The following is a 19,140-nucleotide window of genomic DNA, read 5'->3' as shown; positions in this document are numbered from 1 at the left end:
GCTGGAAAAGTTAAAGGTACAAAAAAGGAACAGCTGGAGGACCAAATTGCAACTCATTAGGTCAATTGGCAATAGGTCATTAACATGACTGGGTATAAAAAGAGCATCTTGGAGTGGCAGCGGCTCTCAGAAGTAAAGATGTGAAGAGGATCACTAATCCCCCTAATTCTGCGCCAAAAAATAGTGGAGCAATATCAGAAAGGAGTTCGACAGTGTAAATTTGCAAAGAGTTTGAACATATCATCTACAGTGCATAATATCATCAAAAGATTCAGAGAATCTGGAAGAACCTCTGTGCGTAAGGGTCAAGGCCAGAAAACCATACTGGGTGCCCGTGATCTTCGGGCCCTTAGACAGCACTGCATCACATACAGGCATGCTTCTGTATTGGAAATCACAAAATGGGCTCAGGAATATTTCTAGAGAACATTATCTGTGAACACAATTCACTGTGCCGTCCGCCGTTGCCAGCTAAAACTCTATATTTCAAAGAAGAAGCCGTATCTAAACATGATCCAGAAGCGCAGACGTCTTCTCTGCACCAAGGCTCATTTAAAATGGACTGTGGCAAAGTGGAAAACTGTTCTGTGGTCAGACGAATCAAAATTTGAAGTTCTTCATGGAAATCAGGGACGCCGTGTCATTCGGGCTAAAGAGGAGAAGGACGACCCAAGTTGTTATCAGCGCTCAGTTCAGAAGCCTGCATCTCTGATGGTATGGGGTTGCATTAGTGTGTGTGGCATGGGCAGCTTACACATCTGGAAAGACACCATCAATGCTGAAAGGTATATCCAGGTTCTAGAGCAACATATGCTCCCATCCAGACGATGTCTCTTTCAGGGAAGACCTTGCATTTTCCAAAATGACAATGCCAATCCACATACTGCATCAATTACAGCATCATGGCTGCGTAGAAGAAGGGTCCTGGTACTGAACTGGCCAGCCTGCAGTCCAGATCTTTCACCCATAGAAAACATTTGGCGCATCATAAAATGGAAGATACGACAAAAAAGACCGAAGACAGTTGAGCAACTAGAATCCTACATTAGACAAGAATGGGTTAACATTCCTATCCCTAAACTTGAGCAACTTGTCTCCTCAGTCCCCAGACGTTTACAGACTGTTGTAAAGAGAAAAGGGGATGTCTCACAGTGGTAAACATGGCCTTGTCCCAACTTTTTTGAGATGTGGTGTTGTCATGAAATTTAAAATCACCTCATTTTTCTTTTTAAATGATATATTTTCTCAGTTTAAACATTTGATATGTCATCTATGTTCTATTCTGAATAAAATATGGAATTTTGAAACTTGGGGCGACATGGTGATGCAGTGGTTAGCGCTGTCGCCTCACAGCAAGAAGGTCCGGGTTCGAGCCCCGTGGCCGGCGAGGGCCTTTCTGTGCGGAGTTTGCATGTTCTCCCCGTGTCCACGTGGGTTTCCTCCAGGTGCTCCGGTTTCCCCCACAGTCCAAAGACATGCAGGTTAGGTTAACTGGTGACTCTAAATTGACTGTAGGTGTGAATGTGAGTGTGAATGGTTGTCTGTGTCTGTGTCAGCCCTGTGATGACCTGGTGACTTGTCCAGGGTGTACCCTGCCTTTCACCCGTAGTCAGCTGGGATAGGCTCCAGCTTGCATGCGACCCTGTAGAACAGGTTAAAGCGGCTAGAGATATGAGATGAGATGAATTTTGAAACTTCCACATCATTGCATTCCGTTTTTATTTACAATTTGTACTTTGTCCCAACTTTTTTGGAATCGGGGTTGTATGATGGCACAGCAACAATCACGTGACGTCAAGCTGGAGCAGGAAGCCACGTGACAGGAAAGCCGTTGGCGAACCCTTCAACACCAGTTTAGCCTCCTGCAACAGGAAGTACACACCAGAACCACACCAGTCCCAGATGCAGCGGTTGGCGTGCCAGACAGCGGTGCTGATGCGACGCCGCAGCACCCACTACCACCACCTCCATCGTCAGCAGAGCCACCTCGCCCCAACAGCCAAGCAAGGACCATGGGGGAGGGGGAGCCCAGATTGCAGTGTCTAGGTGAGCAAGATGACGTTGAGCATTACTTGGTCACATTTGAAAGAGTAGCCGTGGCGTGTTGGTGGCCAACAACTGACTGGGCAGTAAGGTTAGCACCCCTCCTGACGGGCAAGGCTAGGGCCGCTTATGTTGCTATGGACCAGCACAGCGCCCTGAATTATGACAAGCTGAAGGAGGCCATATTGGCCAAGTACAACATCAACAAGGAGACCTACCGGCTGAACTTCAGAGGTGCTGAGGTGAAGGAGGAGGAGTCACCAAAGGAGTTGTACACCTGCCTGCGAGACCTGTACCAACAATGGGTCCAGTCTGAGAATCACACCAAGGAGCAGATTCGAGAAATGATAATCCTGGAACAGTTCCTTTGTTTGACGTCCCCAGACCTCCAGGTGTGGATCAGGGAACGCAACCCGGTCTCAGCAGCTGAAGCTGCCTCCCTGGCAGACGTCTTTGTGGCAGCCCGGCGGAAGAGGCAGCCATGGACCTATGCCAAATGGAGGGCAGGCAAGGACTCCAGCAGGCCCCAACGTCATCCTCCATCCACAAAGAGCAGTAGTGGACCGCCAAAAGTTCAACAGCAGTCAGACGTCTGTGGGTGGTAAGAGTGGTCCCCAGAATTATAACCCTGCTGTTAAGTCCAAGGCCCAATCCCAATTCTAATTTCTACCCCTCCCCCTTCCCCTTGGCCCTTCCCCTTGAAACTGAGCTACAAGGGATAGGGCTTGAAATTCAACCCCTACGTATTGGGATAGCCCTTCAACGATCGCATACGTCATCGCGTACCTCCGTCAGCGTTTACGTTAGCAAAACGCGACCAAATGCGTCATTGGCTGCGACCAGCCGCTACAGTCAGAGCCAGAGGCAGAACCGGAAATCTCTGCTGAAATGCCGTCTGCTGCTGTTGTGATCACTGTGTCCTGGGCTATAGGCCTCTTTTTACGGTTGTCTGCAGCTAAATGGAGAAATGCCAGTAGACGAAGACGTTTACGACACCTGGGAGCAATAATTAACGATTTGATGGTATGTATAATGTAACGTTACGACAAAACACGTTAGTTTAGCCAAGCTACACAACATACAAGCTAGCGTTAGCATGTATTGGTTACTTTGCATCCTATCGCTTGTGATACACATGAATACATTTTTTCTGTGTTCATCTGATAACTGAAAATAATGAAAATGTGAAGCATGGATGCATGGTAGGTACAGTGAATTCGTTGGTTGGGTGAATGGAAGGCCACAGACACTAGCTAAACAAATCCTTCCTTTTCTTTTTCAGACGAGTCATCCTACATACTGTAGACTGGATTACAAGATGCCCATCCTGCGTCTGTGGTTCAATGTAGAGTCAGAGTTGAAACGGGACTTTCGCCTCAGCAGAAGGGCTATGGACAGTGTGCAGAGACTGCTACAAACAGAACAGGACCATGGCTGGGGTAGTCAGCTAGAAGTCATTGTCTATGTCTACTGGCTGGCTCATGGACTGTCTTATACCGTTGTCTCCAGAGTTTTCAATATACCCAAATCCACAGTTCACCGCATTGTCCACAAAGTAGCAAATAAGATCTGCACCAATCTGCACCGTGCCATCTCTTTCCCCAAGACTGGAGAGCTGCATGCAGTCGGCCAAGGATTTGCCCAACTTTCAGGGAGCCCTGCATTCAGCAATGTTGTGGGTGCAATAGACGGAAGCCACATACGGATTAAGCCACCAGCACGGCACAGAATAGACTATTTGAATTACAAAGGATTCTATTCAATTAACATGCAGGCAATATGTGATTCCAGTGGAAAGTTTTTGGACATCTTTGTTGGCTACCCGGGGTCAGTTCACGACACGAGTCATGAAAAACAGCAGGTTTTATACAGCAAGACGGTACCCTCCACCAGGCTACATTCTCCTAGGAGATGGTGGCTATCCATGTTTGGACACACCTATCTGCCTCATTACACCATACAAGGAGCCAGTTACTGGACCAGTGCAGGGGCGCTTCAATCATTACCATGCCAAGGGCCGCAGCATAATCGAAAGGGCTTTTGGCGTAATGAAGAGCAGGTGGAGGTGTACTCTTTTCAAAGCCCTGGAGATTAAACCGATCTTTGCACCTCAGGTCATTGCATCCTGTGCCTTTCTGCACAACATCTGTCTGGAGAATGGGGACCTGCTGGAGCCAGATGACGATGTGGTACAGGACCTGCTAGATCCCCGGGAGCCCCTAGCAGCTAATGAGACATCTGGAAATGCATCAAGGGACAGACTGGCTGCCCAGCTGTGACTTTGTAGGCTTGTGGAGTGTACTTTTTTTTTTTTTTTTTTTTTTTTTTTTTAATACTGAAACTTATTTAAAATCTTCTTTTTTGACACTTGTTTTTGATTGACCTCAGGAATGTATATTGTTATTTTTTTTTATCCTAATACATCTTTTCATGCCAATATCCGTTTCAGATGTTATTAATGTGTGGTTGGTGTGGTAATCATGCTCTCAAACTGGTAAAAAACATAGTGCACTTTATTAGGCTGCTACATTATTCAAATGTACTAGCGGTACTCCTGTTGCATGATTTATGAAAAAAAAAAAATATATATATATATAAAATGTGTATGTGTGTGTGTATGTGTATATATATATATATATATATATATATATATATATATATATATATATATATATATAGAAAAGTATTTTAGTAAAGTAAAAAAAAACAGCTGCTTATCCCTTCACATCAGTCAGCGTTGAATTGCAAAAAGTCAGTCAAACATGTAAACATTGCACACAATAGAACACATTAAGAACACATTAAAAAGAACTTCAAATGAAAAAGAGAAATAAATAAAAATGGGAAGAACTGTACTGAAACAAAAGTATTAAATCGAGTCAACTTTCTTATATTTGAGACATGTAAAGTTTGTCTTTACCTGACATGTTTGTACGGTGTAGCTTCCGTCTTCCTCAGAGGGTCACACTGGTGTTGGGGTGTGACGTGCGCATGTCACACGCCAACACCAGTGTGACCCTCCGAGGAAGACGGAAACTACACAGTCCAAACATGTCAGGTAAAGACAAACTTTACATGTCTCAAATATAAGAAAGTTGACTTGATTTAACAAGAAGACAAAATGAACTCAAAGTTTTTCTACCAACTTTTCAAAAAGACCCAAAAAGCGCTCCGTCTTCTCCTCGGTCTCCTCATGGCGCTTCTGCGCCTTCTCACTCTCCTGTGCAAGGAAATTTATCAAGTCTAACTTCCTCTTCCTCTTCTTCTTTGGGGACGGGGTTGGGGGAATAGGAGCAGGGCTAGAGGTAGTACATGTGTCAGCATCAGAGGTGCTGGCTGCCATGGGAAAAAAGGTGTCTGAGGAGGGCCCAGCGATTTCCTGAAATGAAGAAAATATTACATTTAGTAGATGCTTTTTTCCAAAGCGAGAAAAAAATGTGAAGGTATTTTAGTCCAGAATTGGTTGGTGTGTACAATTCAAGTAAGTTGAAATATAGTTTTTGAAAACAAAAAGAATAACATACTGGTTTGCATTCCACAACGTTAAACCATACACATTATCAGTCTTTACAAAGACCACCAAAAAAATAATCCATGGCAGCATCTTTACCATCAGAAGTGTGGGCTCAGCATCAGGACAAAATGATTCCACTACCACTGGAGGGTCAATGGATGGCCTGGATCCCAACACCTCGTGCATGTCCTCAAAAAACTGCCATGTGCACGCAGTTGTTTGGCCCTCATCTGTCCCACTCCCAGAGAGTGGATTTTTCAGCTCCTGCAGTAAGCAAATAGAAATTTGTATTTATGAAAACATCCTTGTATTGCTAACTGAAAATCATTTAAATAATACATTCATCCATCTACTAGAACGACATTGCTGCCCACATACCTTATACTTCTTTTTCAAGTTCTCCTACTTTTTTGATGCTTGCTGGGAGGTCACCTTTCCCTCCAGGCCAAGCTCCTTGATCAGCGTCCTGTATCATAAATATGAGGAGTGATGTAAACACTGTGAAGAGCAAGCTAATGTAGGGTGTGATTTGTTAACTAACACCACTGAATGGGATATCTTTGGCGCTTCGTGCACCACATCCGACAGAATGAGGTGTCAGAACACTCATGTAAACAATAAAAGCGAGAACACGCAGTCAAGCAACCGAAAACAATACTCACTCCCAAAGCTTTTTAGCAGCAGCTCTAGATTTAAGAAATCGCTGCTCATTCTCAGCTCGAAAACGAATCAAGCGGCGTGTTTCCTCTGGATTCCCTGCAAGTACACAGGGATGGGAAGCTGGTTAACGTAACGACACAACAGAAAAAGCAGATCCTCTGTTGTTTGTAATTACTTGAGCTAACTGCTAAATAACAACTTTGTTCACAATTTTCATTGCATCAACCGATCACACAACGTTAATGTTTATAGTACGTTAACGTTAATAGGCTAGTTAACACTATTGTAGAACGGTTATAATGGAGAAAATACTTACATTTATGAAAATCTTTCGCCGCGGGAACCGCCATCTTTCTGAAATCCGCATGAAATCTCGCTGAAATCCGCATGGCATTGTGGGAAATCACTCAAACCCCTTCGTTCGGAGTCAGCTCCAGGAAAATCTCCGTTTGGAGGGGTACAGAAGCCCTACCCCTTCCCCTACCCCTCCGCGTTAACTGGGATTGGGATACCCCTACCCCTTCACATGAACGCGCAAAATGGAGGGGAAGGGCTAAGGGGTTGGTCCAAGGGGTGAAATGGGATTCGGCCCAACTCTACTTTTAACCCCAGTAGCCCCAAAGTATCTGTGTGTTTTCAGTGTGGTGAGGAAGGTCATATTAAGCCCAAATTCCCAAACAATGCCACCCAGTCCAACATTTGTACAGTACCTAGAGCTAGCGTCCCCAGAAAGTCGGTAGCTCTTAGCATTCATACTGTAGTGTTAAATGGGCGGGAGGTTGAGGCACTGGTTGACACTGGCAGCATGCAGTCTCTAGTCAATGCTGATTATGTTTTAGCTCAACTTCATAATTATGCTGTGATGACCCAGTTAAAGTGTGTGCATGGAGATGAAAGGTCATACCCTACTGCAAGCGTGTATGGGAAGGTTTTGGGACAGCCTTACTTATTGGATGTTGGGGTAGTGGATAACTTACCATATCCCATGATTTTGGGTCAGGATTTTCCTCTATTGTGTCAGCTCATAGCTGGTAATAACGAGTGTAATGTGGCTGTGACTAGGGCAATGGCTAAGAGTAGCGAGGAGGAAACTCCACTTTCTGCTTTGCCCTTTTTCAATGCAGATGTTGAGGCTCTGCCCGGTAAGAACCGTAAGTCGAGAAGACAGGAGAAGTTCCAGTTTGGAGTTTCTGGTAGTCAGGAGGATCCTTGTCCAGAGCTGGCAGATGTCCCTGTAAAAATTCCCCAAGATATGGTTTCAATGCAGCAGCAAGACCCAGACATTGGCCCTTTGTTTCGGCAGGCTCAGCTCGGTGTTGGGGGAGGAGATGCCAGGGCAAGGTTTTGCTATCAAAGATGGAGTTTTGCATAAAGTGGGAGGGGCTGAGGCCAGGATGGTGGTTCCATTGAAGGGTAGGGGGGTGGTCCTTGACTTGGGCCATTCCATACCATGGGCAGGCCATTTAGGCAAATATAAAACTGTTGCCAGAATCAGCCGTTACTTTTATTGGCCAAGTATGACAAAAGACATTGCAGATTTTTGTAAGGCATGTCCTGAGTGTCGCCAAACTGCAAGCAGAGCTCCCCCTAAGGTCCCCTTAGAACCTCTTCCTATAGTGGGCACTCCTTTTGAGCAGTTGGGTATGGATGTAGTAGGTCCCCTTGAGCGCAGTAAAGCTGGGAATAGGTTCATGCTTGTGATTACTGATTACGCTACGAGATACCCAGAGGTTTTTTACTCTTAAAGCTGTTAAGGCTAGGACTGTTGCCACGTGTCTAATCCAGTTGTTCTCAAGGGTGGGGTTCCCTAGAGCTATAATAACTGACCAGGGGTCCAACTTTGTCTAAGCTTCTCAAGCAGGTGTATGGGATGTTGGGCATAAAAGGTATACGGACCACCTCTTATCACCCACAAACGGACGGCCTGACTGAACGGTTCAACCAGACCCTTAAGCAGATGCTACGCAAGTTTGTGGATGAATCGGGCTCTGACTGGGACAACTGGCTCCCCTACCTTCTATTTGCTTATCGCGAGGTGCTGCAGGCCTCAACTGGATTTGCACCTTTCGAATTGCTCTACGGACGTGATGTTCGAGGCCTCTTGGAGCTCCTGAAAGAGACCTGGATGAAGGAGGAGACCCCACCATCACAGGACACTCTTTCTTATGTGTTGCAGATGCATGAGAGGCTGAAGAGCATGGCAGAACTGGCACAGCAGAACCTTGAGCAAGCCCAGCAGCGTCAGAAATCCTACTACGACCGCAGGGCTCGCGCTCGGAGTTTCAATGAGGGAGACAAGGTGTTTGTGATGCTGCGGAGTGACTCTAGTAAGTTGCTCGCCAAATGGCAAGGTTCCTTTGAAGTGGTGCGGAGGCCTGGCTCAACCACCTATGAAGTTGTCAAGCCAGGAGAGAGGCGCTCCAGACGAGTGCTGCATATCAACCTTCTGAAGGAGTGGAGGGAATGTCCAGGTGTGAGTGCAGAGTCCCTGATGATCCGTTGGGTGCAAGAAGAGGATGAGGTCAAGGAGCAGTACCTACCTTCACCAACAGAGGGCGCCCTTAACCTTGACATCTCTCCCCTGACCAACAGGTGGCCATCAAGCGGCTCTGTGGTCCCCACCTGTTCAAAGAGCAACCAGGCCGCACTCAGCTGGTGAGTCATCATGTTTCCCTGTGTGAGGGGGCAGCTCCTCGTCGCATGAGTTACAGGATTCCAGAGCGACTCATTGATGGACTGAGGAAGGAGACTGACCAGATTCTCGCCATGGTGATTATCGAACCATCCAGTAGCGAGTGGTGCGCCCCAATAGTCCTTGTCCCAAAGAAGGACGGCAGTCTTCGGTTCTGCATTGACTTCAGGTATTTGAACTCTGTTTCTAAGTTTGATTCGTACCCTACCCTGAGAATTGATGATTTCATTGACTCTCTTGGCTCAGCTAACTGGGTAACTACCTTAGACTTGGCCAAGGGATATTGGCAAGTCCCCCTGAGTGCTTCAACTAAAGAACTGACTGCATTTCGTACCCCTTGGGGGCTTTTTCGGTTCTCAGTCATGCTGTTTGGGCTCCATGGTGCTGCTGCCACCTTCCAGAGATTGATGGATCATGTGCTGGAGAGAACACAGGGGTACGCAGCTGCTTACCTTGATGTAATTATTTACAGTGCGCCGTGGGCGGAGCATCTACATCACCTGTGCGAAGTCCTGAGGAGGATCAAGGAGGCAGACCTGACCATCAGTCCAGTTAAGTGTGCCATCGCTCGGAAGGAAGCAGAGTACCTGGGGTATGTAATTGGCGGGGGTGTCATCAAACCACAGGTGCAGAAGTTGGAGGCTATCCAGCAGTGCCCTTTGCCTCAGACCAAGACCCAGGTGCGGTCATTCTTAGGCATGGCCGGGTGGTACAGGAGATTCGTGCCAAACTTCTCGGTCAGGGCAGCCGCCCTCACAGACTTGACCCAAAAGAACTCCCCAGTCCAGGTCCGGTGGACAGAGGACGCTAGGAAGGTGTTCGAGGACATTCAGAATGCCCTTTGCCATGAACCTGTGTTGTACTGTCCTAATTTTGAAAAGCAATTTGTTTTGCAGACAGACGCCTCTGATACAGGTTTGGGGGCGGTGCTCTTGCAGGGTGAACCAGGCGAGAGACATCCAGTGGCGTACATCAGCCGGAAGCTGTATCCCAGGGAGGTGTGCTACTCAACCATCGAGAAGGAATGCCTGGCGGTGAAATGGGCCCTTGACGCCTTCAGGTATTGCCTCCTTGGCCGTGAGTTCCTGCTGAAGACAGACCATCATCCTCTGCAGTGGATGGACCGTATGCGTGATTCCAACGTGCGTATCACCAGGTGGTACCTCTCCATGCAGCCCTTCCGGTTCACCATCTGCCATATCCCAGGGAGGGATAACGCCATTGCAGATTTCTTCTCCCGCCTACCGGTGTGAGACCAGAGGTGGGTGTGTGTGTGTGACGGTCACGGACGGACCGCACATTTCCCTTCCCTCGCGGCTGCGAGGCAGCCCTTGTTTCACTGCCTACCTGTGCCTAAACACACACACGCCGACTGGCAACTCCAGGAACATTGAGCTAAACGCTAAGATGCTAAACTTTGCTGGTATTCTTTTGCCTATGAATACTGTTTCACTAAAGGCATTTATGGAAAGCAAAACGCAACACAGACTATTTTTAATGTTTCTTTTAATGTACCAAGTTGCTGCAGAGACTTAGGTGCTGAAAAGAAAAAAGTAGCATACCGTTTCTTGCCGTGGTGATGAACTGTTTTGTCGCGTCTTGTGGGTGGCAAAAGCGTGCCGACATGAAACAGAGACTCATTTATTTCGTTCCGGCCGCAATTGGTCCGGTCCATCTTGCCGGAACGTCATAGGGAAGACGGAGACGGCCCTGATCAAGCCGCGTCTATATCTTTGTATTACGGTGATGTTTTGCAATGTTTAGTCTTAATGTTTATGTTGTCAACTTGTTTAAATGTTGTAGAATGTCCTTATGATGCATCGGAGTCTGTAATGTTATTGTTTGTGTTTAGTGATTGTGTTCCCCCTTTATGTTGGAATGGTGCTGGTCACCTTCTTTATGTATGTTAGTCTAGTCCTGGGCGGCACGGTGGTGTAGTGGTTAGCGCTGTCGCCTCACAGCAAGAAGGTCCGGGTTCGAGCCCCGGGGCCGGCGAGGGCCTTTCTGTGTGGAGTTTGCATGTTCTCCCCGTGTCCGCGTGGGTTTCCTCCGGGTGCTCCGGTTTCCCCCACAGTCCAAAGACATGCAGGTTAGGTTAACTGGTGACTCTAAATTGACCGTAGGTGTGAATGTGAGTGTGAATGGTTGTCTGTGTCTATGTGTCAGCCCTGTGATGACCTGGTGACTTGTCCAGGGTGTACCCCGCCTTTCGCCCGTAGTCAGCTGGGATAGGCTCCAGCTTGCCTGCGACCCTGTAGAAGGATAAAGCGGCTAGAGAGAATGAGATGAGATGAGTCTAGTCCTGTGTTGAGAGTCTAGCGTTTGATCTTATGTGGTGAGTTTGTCTTGACGTTGATTTTGCTGCCAGTGGTTCTCTGCTCTTAAAGAGACACAGCAAATATTTTCTGCGACATTCTAGTTGACAACTTTTGTATTTTCTTTTTGAAAATCTATTTTTGTACAAATCTATTTTTCTAAAAATATCAAAAATACAAAAAAAAAAAGGGAACAGCATGCTTTGAACTTTGTTTGGCTAAAAATTGCCACCAAGTTTTAAAAATAAAAACTCTCTTGCTTGGATTTTTTTGTCCTCTCCCTCTGTTTTTGGCCTGATCTATTTGCTCCTAGTGGCGCCCGCATATCTATCCCGTGACAGAGTGGTACACAGGTATACTGACCTGACAGAACATCCTATAGAGTGGTACACAGGCATACTGACCTGACAGAATATCCTATAGAACACAAGTCAACTGTTGAAAAAAACAGATAAACAAAAAATGATAATAGCAGGCAGAGTCATGTGGAACTCTGCAATGGAGTGCTTCATCTTGTCTGAACAGAGACCACAGGGCCACAGAAACTTCTGACCAATCATACACACGCTTACTAACCATGTTTGTTGTTTATCCTTATCAATCTGCTCCTTGATTCGCTGATTACGGTCAGCTGATCATTTAGCAAGTTGATTCGCCAGTCATGATCAGCTGACTCGCAGGATGCATTACATCATGGAAAATTTCTTGGAACGGCCGGCGCAGCATTAGTGCTACTTCCAGGTTTCGCGTAGCGGGCGAATGGCATGTGTTAGCCGGCTGGGGAGTTATAAAAATTAATTTGATCGCGTGTTTCTGCCGGGGGTGGGCGGGGACTTGGTTTTCACGCTTCAGTCAGCCAGCCGGCATGAAGCTTGTTTTTTTTTTTTTTTTTTTTTTTTTTCAGATGGCGGCTTTGTTCTGCAGCCATTATCTAGGCGCAGGCCTTAATTTTTGCTCATTTTTTTTATTAGCGTACTGTGCGACCGTGATTTCAAATATAGTCGCACCCTCAAAATTCTAGTCGCAAGTGCGACTAAACCAGTCACACTCATGAGCCCTGCTTTGCTGTCACATGATGAGCTGATTGGGGATGCCACGGCCTAATCATTAGAGAAGCAGCTTTGGGACCGAAAGGTCACCAGTTTGGTTCCCTGGACCAGCAGGAATGGCTGAAGTGCCCTTGTGCAAGGCATCGTGGCTCAGGTGGCTAAGGCGCCATACCATAAATCTGGGGACCTGGGTTCGATTCCAACTCAAGGTCATTTCCTGATCCCTCCCTGTTTCTCTCTCTCTCCCACTCATTTCCTGTCCTGTCTCTACACTGTCCTATCCAATAAAGGTGAAAAAAGCCCCCAAAAAATCTTTAAAAAAAAAGAAGTGGCCAGTGAGAGTACAGACTATGTACAAGTTTTGTACATTTTTGACGTACTATTAACTCCAGTAATGTGCACTTTTCAATGTAGCCCTGTTGCTCGATGGTTATTAACTCATTCACTTTGCTTTTCTCTTCTTTTGTAGTCAAACTTGTGGCTGACTATAGCAACCAAGAGATCCTTGTGACCCAGGTATTATTATTATTATTAACACCAACAAATTTTAGAGTGTCAACATTTCAAATGGGAAAAGTACCTTTTGTGTCAGAATCCACACAGGAAAACGTAATGTAACCCACTTTCACATGCGGTCTGTGATATTTTCTCCAGCTTGGTCCAAACCCATCTTCGGTGGATGGTCAGGTTTTGGGTCGCGGCCAGTCTGGACGTCTGCGTGTAAACAGCATGCTGTACCTCGTAAACCAGAGTTACCCATTCACTGTGCAGTTTTCTGGCTCAGCGAACGGAGCCTCTTCAGCCTCATCCTCTGACCAGACGAAGGGGAAAGGAGCCGATGATAAGGAAAGTAAACGGGATAGTAAGGATAAGAAGGCTCAGCCTAAACGGAAGATCCAGGATTTCTTTGCTTCTTCACCTAAAAAGGTATCTCTGGATGAGATTCAAATAAACAAAAATACATGGTACAGAATAAAAGCAATAGTTTTCATCATGCCCTGTTCCATTTGCCAAGTCAACAAAGAGAGCCCTGGATTCCAGAGATGACGCGTGTGAAGCTAAACGTGGGCGCACTGAGAAACCTGATGAGGACGAGGATGAAGAGAAGCTGATGGAGGAGAAGCTCCGACAGCTGCAGCAGTTTGCAGAAGGCACAAGCACACAGCACTCACCATCAGAACCGTCTACCACGGTGCCGACTGCCTGCTGCAGGAGTCACTGGGAGCAGATCGGGAGCCTCCTGCTTTATACCGCGGCAGGAGTCACGGGAAGCGCCAAGGTGGTTATAATCCTCAAAACCTCCGTTTCATGTTCAAGCTCTCTTTTTAAATCTAATTCACAGAATGTTTGGTGATATTTTTAAACTCGGGTGACTCACAGTTTGTTGTGGGTTTTAAAAAATTTTTTTAAAATAAATAATAACTAAGTACTTCATCTTGGATCGGTGTTTTTATATCTGTTAATTTAATCCATTGAAATCGCTCATCTGCCTCGATGCCATTTTATAAGCAGTATAAAAATTTCGAGTTGAGTCCAAGGACAAGACTCCATCCGCACCATTTGACGGTGGCTGTTGCTGCCTTTATGTGAAAGCGTCTCTGCTGCTGTGTTGGACTAACGTTCCTGCTCGACTGCCCCATTTTAGTTAACAGGCTACAGATAAAAAGCTTGTTCATCGCTCAGCAAGCCCCACCCACTATCAACAGACCAATGAACATAGTGTGTCACTTCCTTCTCTGGGTGGAGTCTTACCAAATGACAATTGAAGTTTGAGGTCGTCCCCGTCGTCTCCTCAATAGTTCTTCTACAAATGGAACACACAGCAGTGCATTTTTTCCCACTGCACGAGAAGTCTGTATAAGCAACGCAGACAATCCTAGAGGCTTCTCTCCAGGCATTTTAGCGCCATTAACATTAGTTTGTTCCTGAACATGACGTATGAACAGGTGAATGCGCATTGCACAAAATTAGTATAAAAATTAATGTAGATATAAATATCTTCTGCCAAATTATTATGGCACGTTACAAAAAATAAAGAAAAAATCAGAGTCCTAGTCTCCAATTTACGAGTCCGAATGCAGTTAACGCACGAGTCCGAGTCGTCAGTGCTCTAGTCCAAGTCGAGTCACAAGTCCTTAAAATTAGGGCACAAGTTGGACTCGAGTACTACAGGCCTGTTTATAAGTAAGGAATAAAACAGTGATATCCTGCAGTATTCATGTTCAATTAAAAAGAATCAGTGATGGTCATTATAAGCAGCTCAAAAAAGTTGTTTTCTCACCAGTCATTCGTTTATTAGCCTCTCTTTCTCTGTTTATTCATCTATCTATCCATCTGAGATTTTTGTTAGTGCAACATCTCAATAAGTGGTTGAATATTTGTAGGATTTATATAGACGTGTTGTCGTATCCAGTAGATAAACTGATTGATTAAATTTTGGAACTGATCCAATCATGATGTATAAATTGGTAACAATGAGGAGCAGACGTGTCGGTGGCGAAGGCACCAGAATGCCTTCTGCACTGAGTTTGAGTTCTTTCTTAGGGTTAATTTAAAACCCGTGCAGCTTGTGTCCCTGAGAAACTGGAGAGTGCAAAGTTTTGTTTTTTTTTTTTGTCCTGAAGGCAGAAAACTTGCTGACCGTTATAAAAACTGGGAGACTCTGATAACACGGATCAGATAAGATTCTTTATGGCCATTATGAAAGAATTTGCAAGACATTTAGTTTGTTAGCAGCATCCCAAAGCAGCTCAAAATACATACATATTTTAAAAAAACCTCAAATATTATTTTAAGTATGTTTCCATTACATTCCCCCCCCCAATTTCAAATTACGCATTAAGCAGGTTAACGGAAACACGGTTCGAGATGCTGTTATAAGCTGGGTTCCTGCTGCAGTTTTTCACAAGAGAAGCCGTGTTTTAAAAATTTCAACAAAGCACAATCTTGAATGTTCTGTGTTTGCACTGAGTGATGTGATGTGATTAAAGCTTTTTTTCTCCTTTCGTGATATCTCTTCCAGAGCACTGTGGTGTGTGTGTGTGTGTGTGTGTGTTTTTTTTTTCCCCTCTTCCCCAGAAAGGTTTCCATTTGCTCATGTGACATCATGTGAAAAATGTTTTTATTTCAATTTCACAAAACATTGCTTTATCGAATCATCTGAAAATCCACCTCATTGTTTTTGTGCATTTCCATTACTCTTTTTTTATTTTTTTATAAAGCTCACAATTACGTGTGAAACAGGTAAATGGAAAAACAGCTCGAGACAATTAATCAAAACCTTCTGACCAATCAGGTTTGAGAACTCGGCATGATTGTTGTATAAATGTGGTTCATCCTGACTACTTACTGAACCATGAATCTGTTTAATATTAAATATTTAATGGTTAAATATCAACCTTTTGAATAAAATTGCTGCTTCATGTTCCATTTATATTCGAGCTAACGATGGTGTCGCATTCTTTCTAATTCAGATTGCAGGGTTCGACATTGATGGCTGCATCATCACTACAAAGTCAGGGAAAGTCTTTCCCACCAGCCCCGATGACTGGAAGTAAGTCTGTTTTGTCGTGAAGTATTTTGGAAACACCTCTTTGATTTTGGTCGAGGATATTAAATTTCTGCACTTTGCTTTTCTTCAGGATCCTTTTCCCAGAGATAAAGCCCAAACTGACCACTCTGTTAAAGGACGGGTTCAAGGTGTGAAGGGGGGACAGAAAAACTCCCTCATTTCATTCCCAGTTTATTCAGCGATTACTGCACAAAGAGCAGGAAAATTAATTATGCTGTGAGCCAAAAATAAAAATGGCTGAGAGTTGTACAGCTGCAGCACGTGGTGAGTGTTTGTTTGTTGTCCCCGTCACTGTGTAGGTGGTGTTTTTCACCAATCAGATGGGAATAGCTCGAGGCAAGCTCAGACCAGAAGTGTTCAAGTCTAAAGTTGAGGATATTCTTGAGACGTTGAAATTGCCTGTGCAGGTTTGTTCGGTATATCATTCATAACATTACGTAAACGAGTACTTCATAGAGGCCTGAATGTGTCCCGGTGAGGTTAATGGGCTGTCCTGTCCCTGGTGTGTCTGATGTATTTCAGGTGTTTGTCGCAGCAGGTCCAGGTATTTACAGGAAGCCAGTCACAGGAATGTGGGAACACTTATGTGAGAAGGTGAGACAGATGCTGCTTTCGTCACTGTTCTGTGTGTATGATGCAGAGCAACAGTTTTCTTTTAATTTGTCACTCAGAAGTTTTTTTTTTTTTTAAGTACAGTTTCCTTCATGCACAGTTGTGATTAGCAACATTTTAATATTATTTAAATGCAAAACAAGCATTTTTCCCGTTGTTAAAGTGAATGTAATGCCTTATTGTAATGCTTTAAAATGAAGAAAAAAAATATAGCAATGACCAAAATGAATTAATAAGGAAGGGGGGGAAATAATATTAATTATTTGTTATTTTATTATCAAGCACAAAACTATCAATAAATCGCGGCGTCCAGATCCCGGAAAAAGGCAGTTTTGCCTCAGGGATAATCTCGCATGACGTCACACGTGGAACCCCGGTTATCCGGGTCATTTTGGTTCATCTGACTCCATCCTTGTTTACTCGCTGAAATTGGATATTGTTGTTGGAATTGTACAAAAATAATCATATGAAAGCGCTGCGTTGTTTGGATGTTCAGATCCTGATACAACAGAACATTCAATTCACGAATTTCCGAGAAATGACACTAATCTAAAGCGACAGTGGGTGGGTGAGGTTTGTACAAACAAAGCGGGCAGATTTCGTGTCACCTACTAATAATAAATCTGATTCATCACATGTTCATCACCACCAGAACGACCACATGGGAATTACTGGAGCAAAAGGAAACCTGTTTATTTAATAAATGACATTTGATCTGATGTTTGGACAGTTCGTCGATTCCCCTACCGTATTATCGCCCATTTTCGTATTTTCTTTCAGTAATTACACTGAATAAGTGTACACTTTAAAGATTATATTTCTACATGGATTGAGGTACATGTAAATATTTTCCCTATATTTTGCAGGAGTCAGCTTAGAATAAAAATCCATAGACTAGTATGTGTTTCAAGTTCTCTCTGGCTGGTGGTGAGCTATTGGCAGTGAGTGGGACTGTCATGAACTGAGCGAGCTGGCAGTTTCTCGTCTTGGGAGCTCGAAAAGATAACCATTTATTCCGGAATATCCTTGATAATCATCTGGCATATAAGAATCCCAATCACTATCAGAATTCTCTCCAAAATGTGGTTCCATATCGAGACTGGTCTAATCACTGCTGTGCACGGGAACAAAATTGACACCTGGATTGTTATACGTGTGACGTCACGCACCCCTTCGGGATCTTCCGGTTCAGTCTCGGCAGATTCCGTGAAAATCGGCTGATCTTATTGATTTTCCATCCATTTATGGCCTTTTGGATCAGCTATGGTTCGAAAACACATGGTCAATCAACATAATGATTGTTGTTTTGTACAAGGAAAAAAGTGTGGTTTAGAGGCCTTACAGACACTTTTTAAAACGTTCTGCACAATCAGATGCAAGTTTCTGTTCCAAATCTGCTGATGAGGAACTTACAGTGGTGCTTGAAAGTTTGTGAACCCTTTAGAATTTTCTATATTTCTGCATAAGTATGATCTAAAACATGATCAGATTTTCACACAAGTCTTAAAAGTAGATAAAGAGAACCCAGTTAAACAAATGAGACAAAAATATTATACTTGGTCATTTATTTATTGAGAAAATTGATCCAATATTACATATCTGTGAGTGGCAAAAGTATGTGAACCTTTGCTTTCAGTATCTGGTGTGACCCCCTTGTGCAGCAATAACTGCAACTAAACGTTTGCGGTAACTGTTGATCAGTCCTGCACACCGGCTTGGAGGAATTTTAGCCCATTCCTCCGTACAGAACAGCTTCAACTCTGGGATGTTGGTGGGTTTCCTCACATGAACTGCTCGCTTCAGGTCCTTCCACAACATTTCGATTGGATTAAGGTCAGGACTTTGACTTGGCCATTCCAAAACATTCACATTTCTTCTTTAACCATTCTTTGGTAGAACAGCTTGTGTGCTTAGGGTCGTTGTCTTGCTGCATGACCCACCTTCTCTTGAGATTCAGTTCATGGACAGATGTCCTGACATTTTCATTTAGAATTCGCTGGTATAATTCAGAATTCATTGTTCCATCAATGATGACAAGCCATCCTGGCCCAGATGCAGCAAAACAGGCCCCAAACCATGATACTACCACCACCATGTTTCACAGATGGGATAAGGTTCTTATGCTGGAATGCAGTGTTTTCTTTTTTTCCAAACATAACGCTTCTCATTTAAACCAAAAAGTTCTATTTTGGTCTCATCCGTCCACAAAACATTTTTCCAATAGCCTTCTGGCTTGTCCACGTGATCTTTAGCAAACTGCAGATGAGCAGCAATGTTCTTTTTGGAGAGCAGTGGCTTTCTCCTTGCAATCCTGCCATGCACACCATTGTTGTTCAGTGTTCTCCTGATGGTGGACTCATGAATATTAACGTTAGCCAATGTGAGAGAGGCCTTCAGTTGCTTAGAAGTTACCCTGGGGTCCTTTGTGACCTCGCCGACTATTACACGCCTTGCTCTTGGAGTGATCTTTGTTGGTCGACCACTCCTGGGGAGGGTAACAATGGTCTTGAATTTCCTCCATTTGTACACAATCTGTCTGACTGTGGATTGGTGGAGTCCAAACTCTTTAGAGATGGTTTTGTAACCTTTTCCAGCCTGATGAGCATCAACAACGCTTTTTCTGAGGTCCTCAGAAATTTCCTTTGTTCGTGCCATGATACACTTCCACAAACGTGTGTTGTGAA

At 44.5% G+C, this 19,140-nt stretch overlaps 1 protein-coding gene across 2 annotated transcripts in view; it reads left to right on the top strand.

Annotated features, from left to right (window-relative positions):
* Nucleotides 1-19,140, top strand: part of pnkp (polynucleotide kinase 3'-phosphatase) — a 46,810-nt gene that overhangs the window by 6,956 nt on the left and 20,714 nt on the right. For both annotated transcript variants that reach the window (XM_060943240.1, XM_060943239.1), the window contains 7 exons: nucleotides 12,743-12,789; nucleotides 12,928-13,200; nucleotides 13,289-13,552; nucleotides 15,747-15,826; nucleotides 15,915-15,972; nucleotides 16,144-16,251; nucleotides 16,367-16,438. In XM_060943240.1, coding sequence (XP_060799223.1) covers nucleotides 12,743-12,789; nucleotides 12,928-13,200; nucleotides 13,289-13,552; nucleotides 15,747-15,826; nucleotides 15,915-15,972; nucleotides 16,144-16,251; nucleotides 16,367-16,438 — 902 coding nt within the window. The remainder of the gene's footprint in view (nucleotides 1-12,742; nucleotides 12,790-12,927; nucleotides 13,201-13,288; nucleotides 13,553-15,746; nucleotides 15,827-15,914; nucleotides 15,973-16,143; nucleotides 16,252-16,366; nucleotides 16,439-19,140) is intronic.

Source organism: Neoarius graeffei, chromosome 16 (genome assembly GCF_027579695.1).
Source record: "Neoarius graeffei isolate fNeoGra1 chromosome 16, fNeoGra1.pri, whole genome shotgun sequence".
NCBI lineage: Eukaryota > Metazoa > Chordata > Actinopteri > Siluriformes > Ariidae > Neoarius > Neoarius graeffei.
Note: the sequence above shows the minus strand (reverse complement) of the source record. Positions and strands in the feature narration are given on the sequence as shown.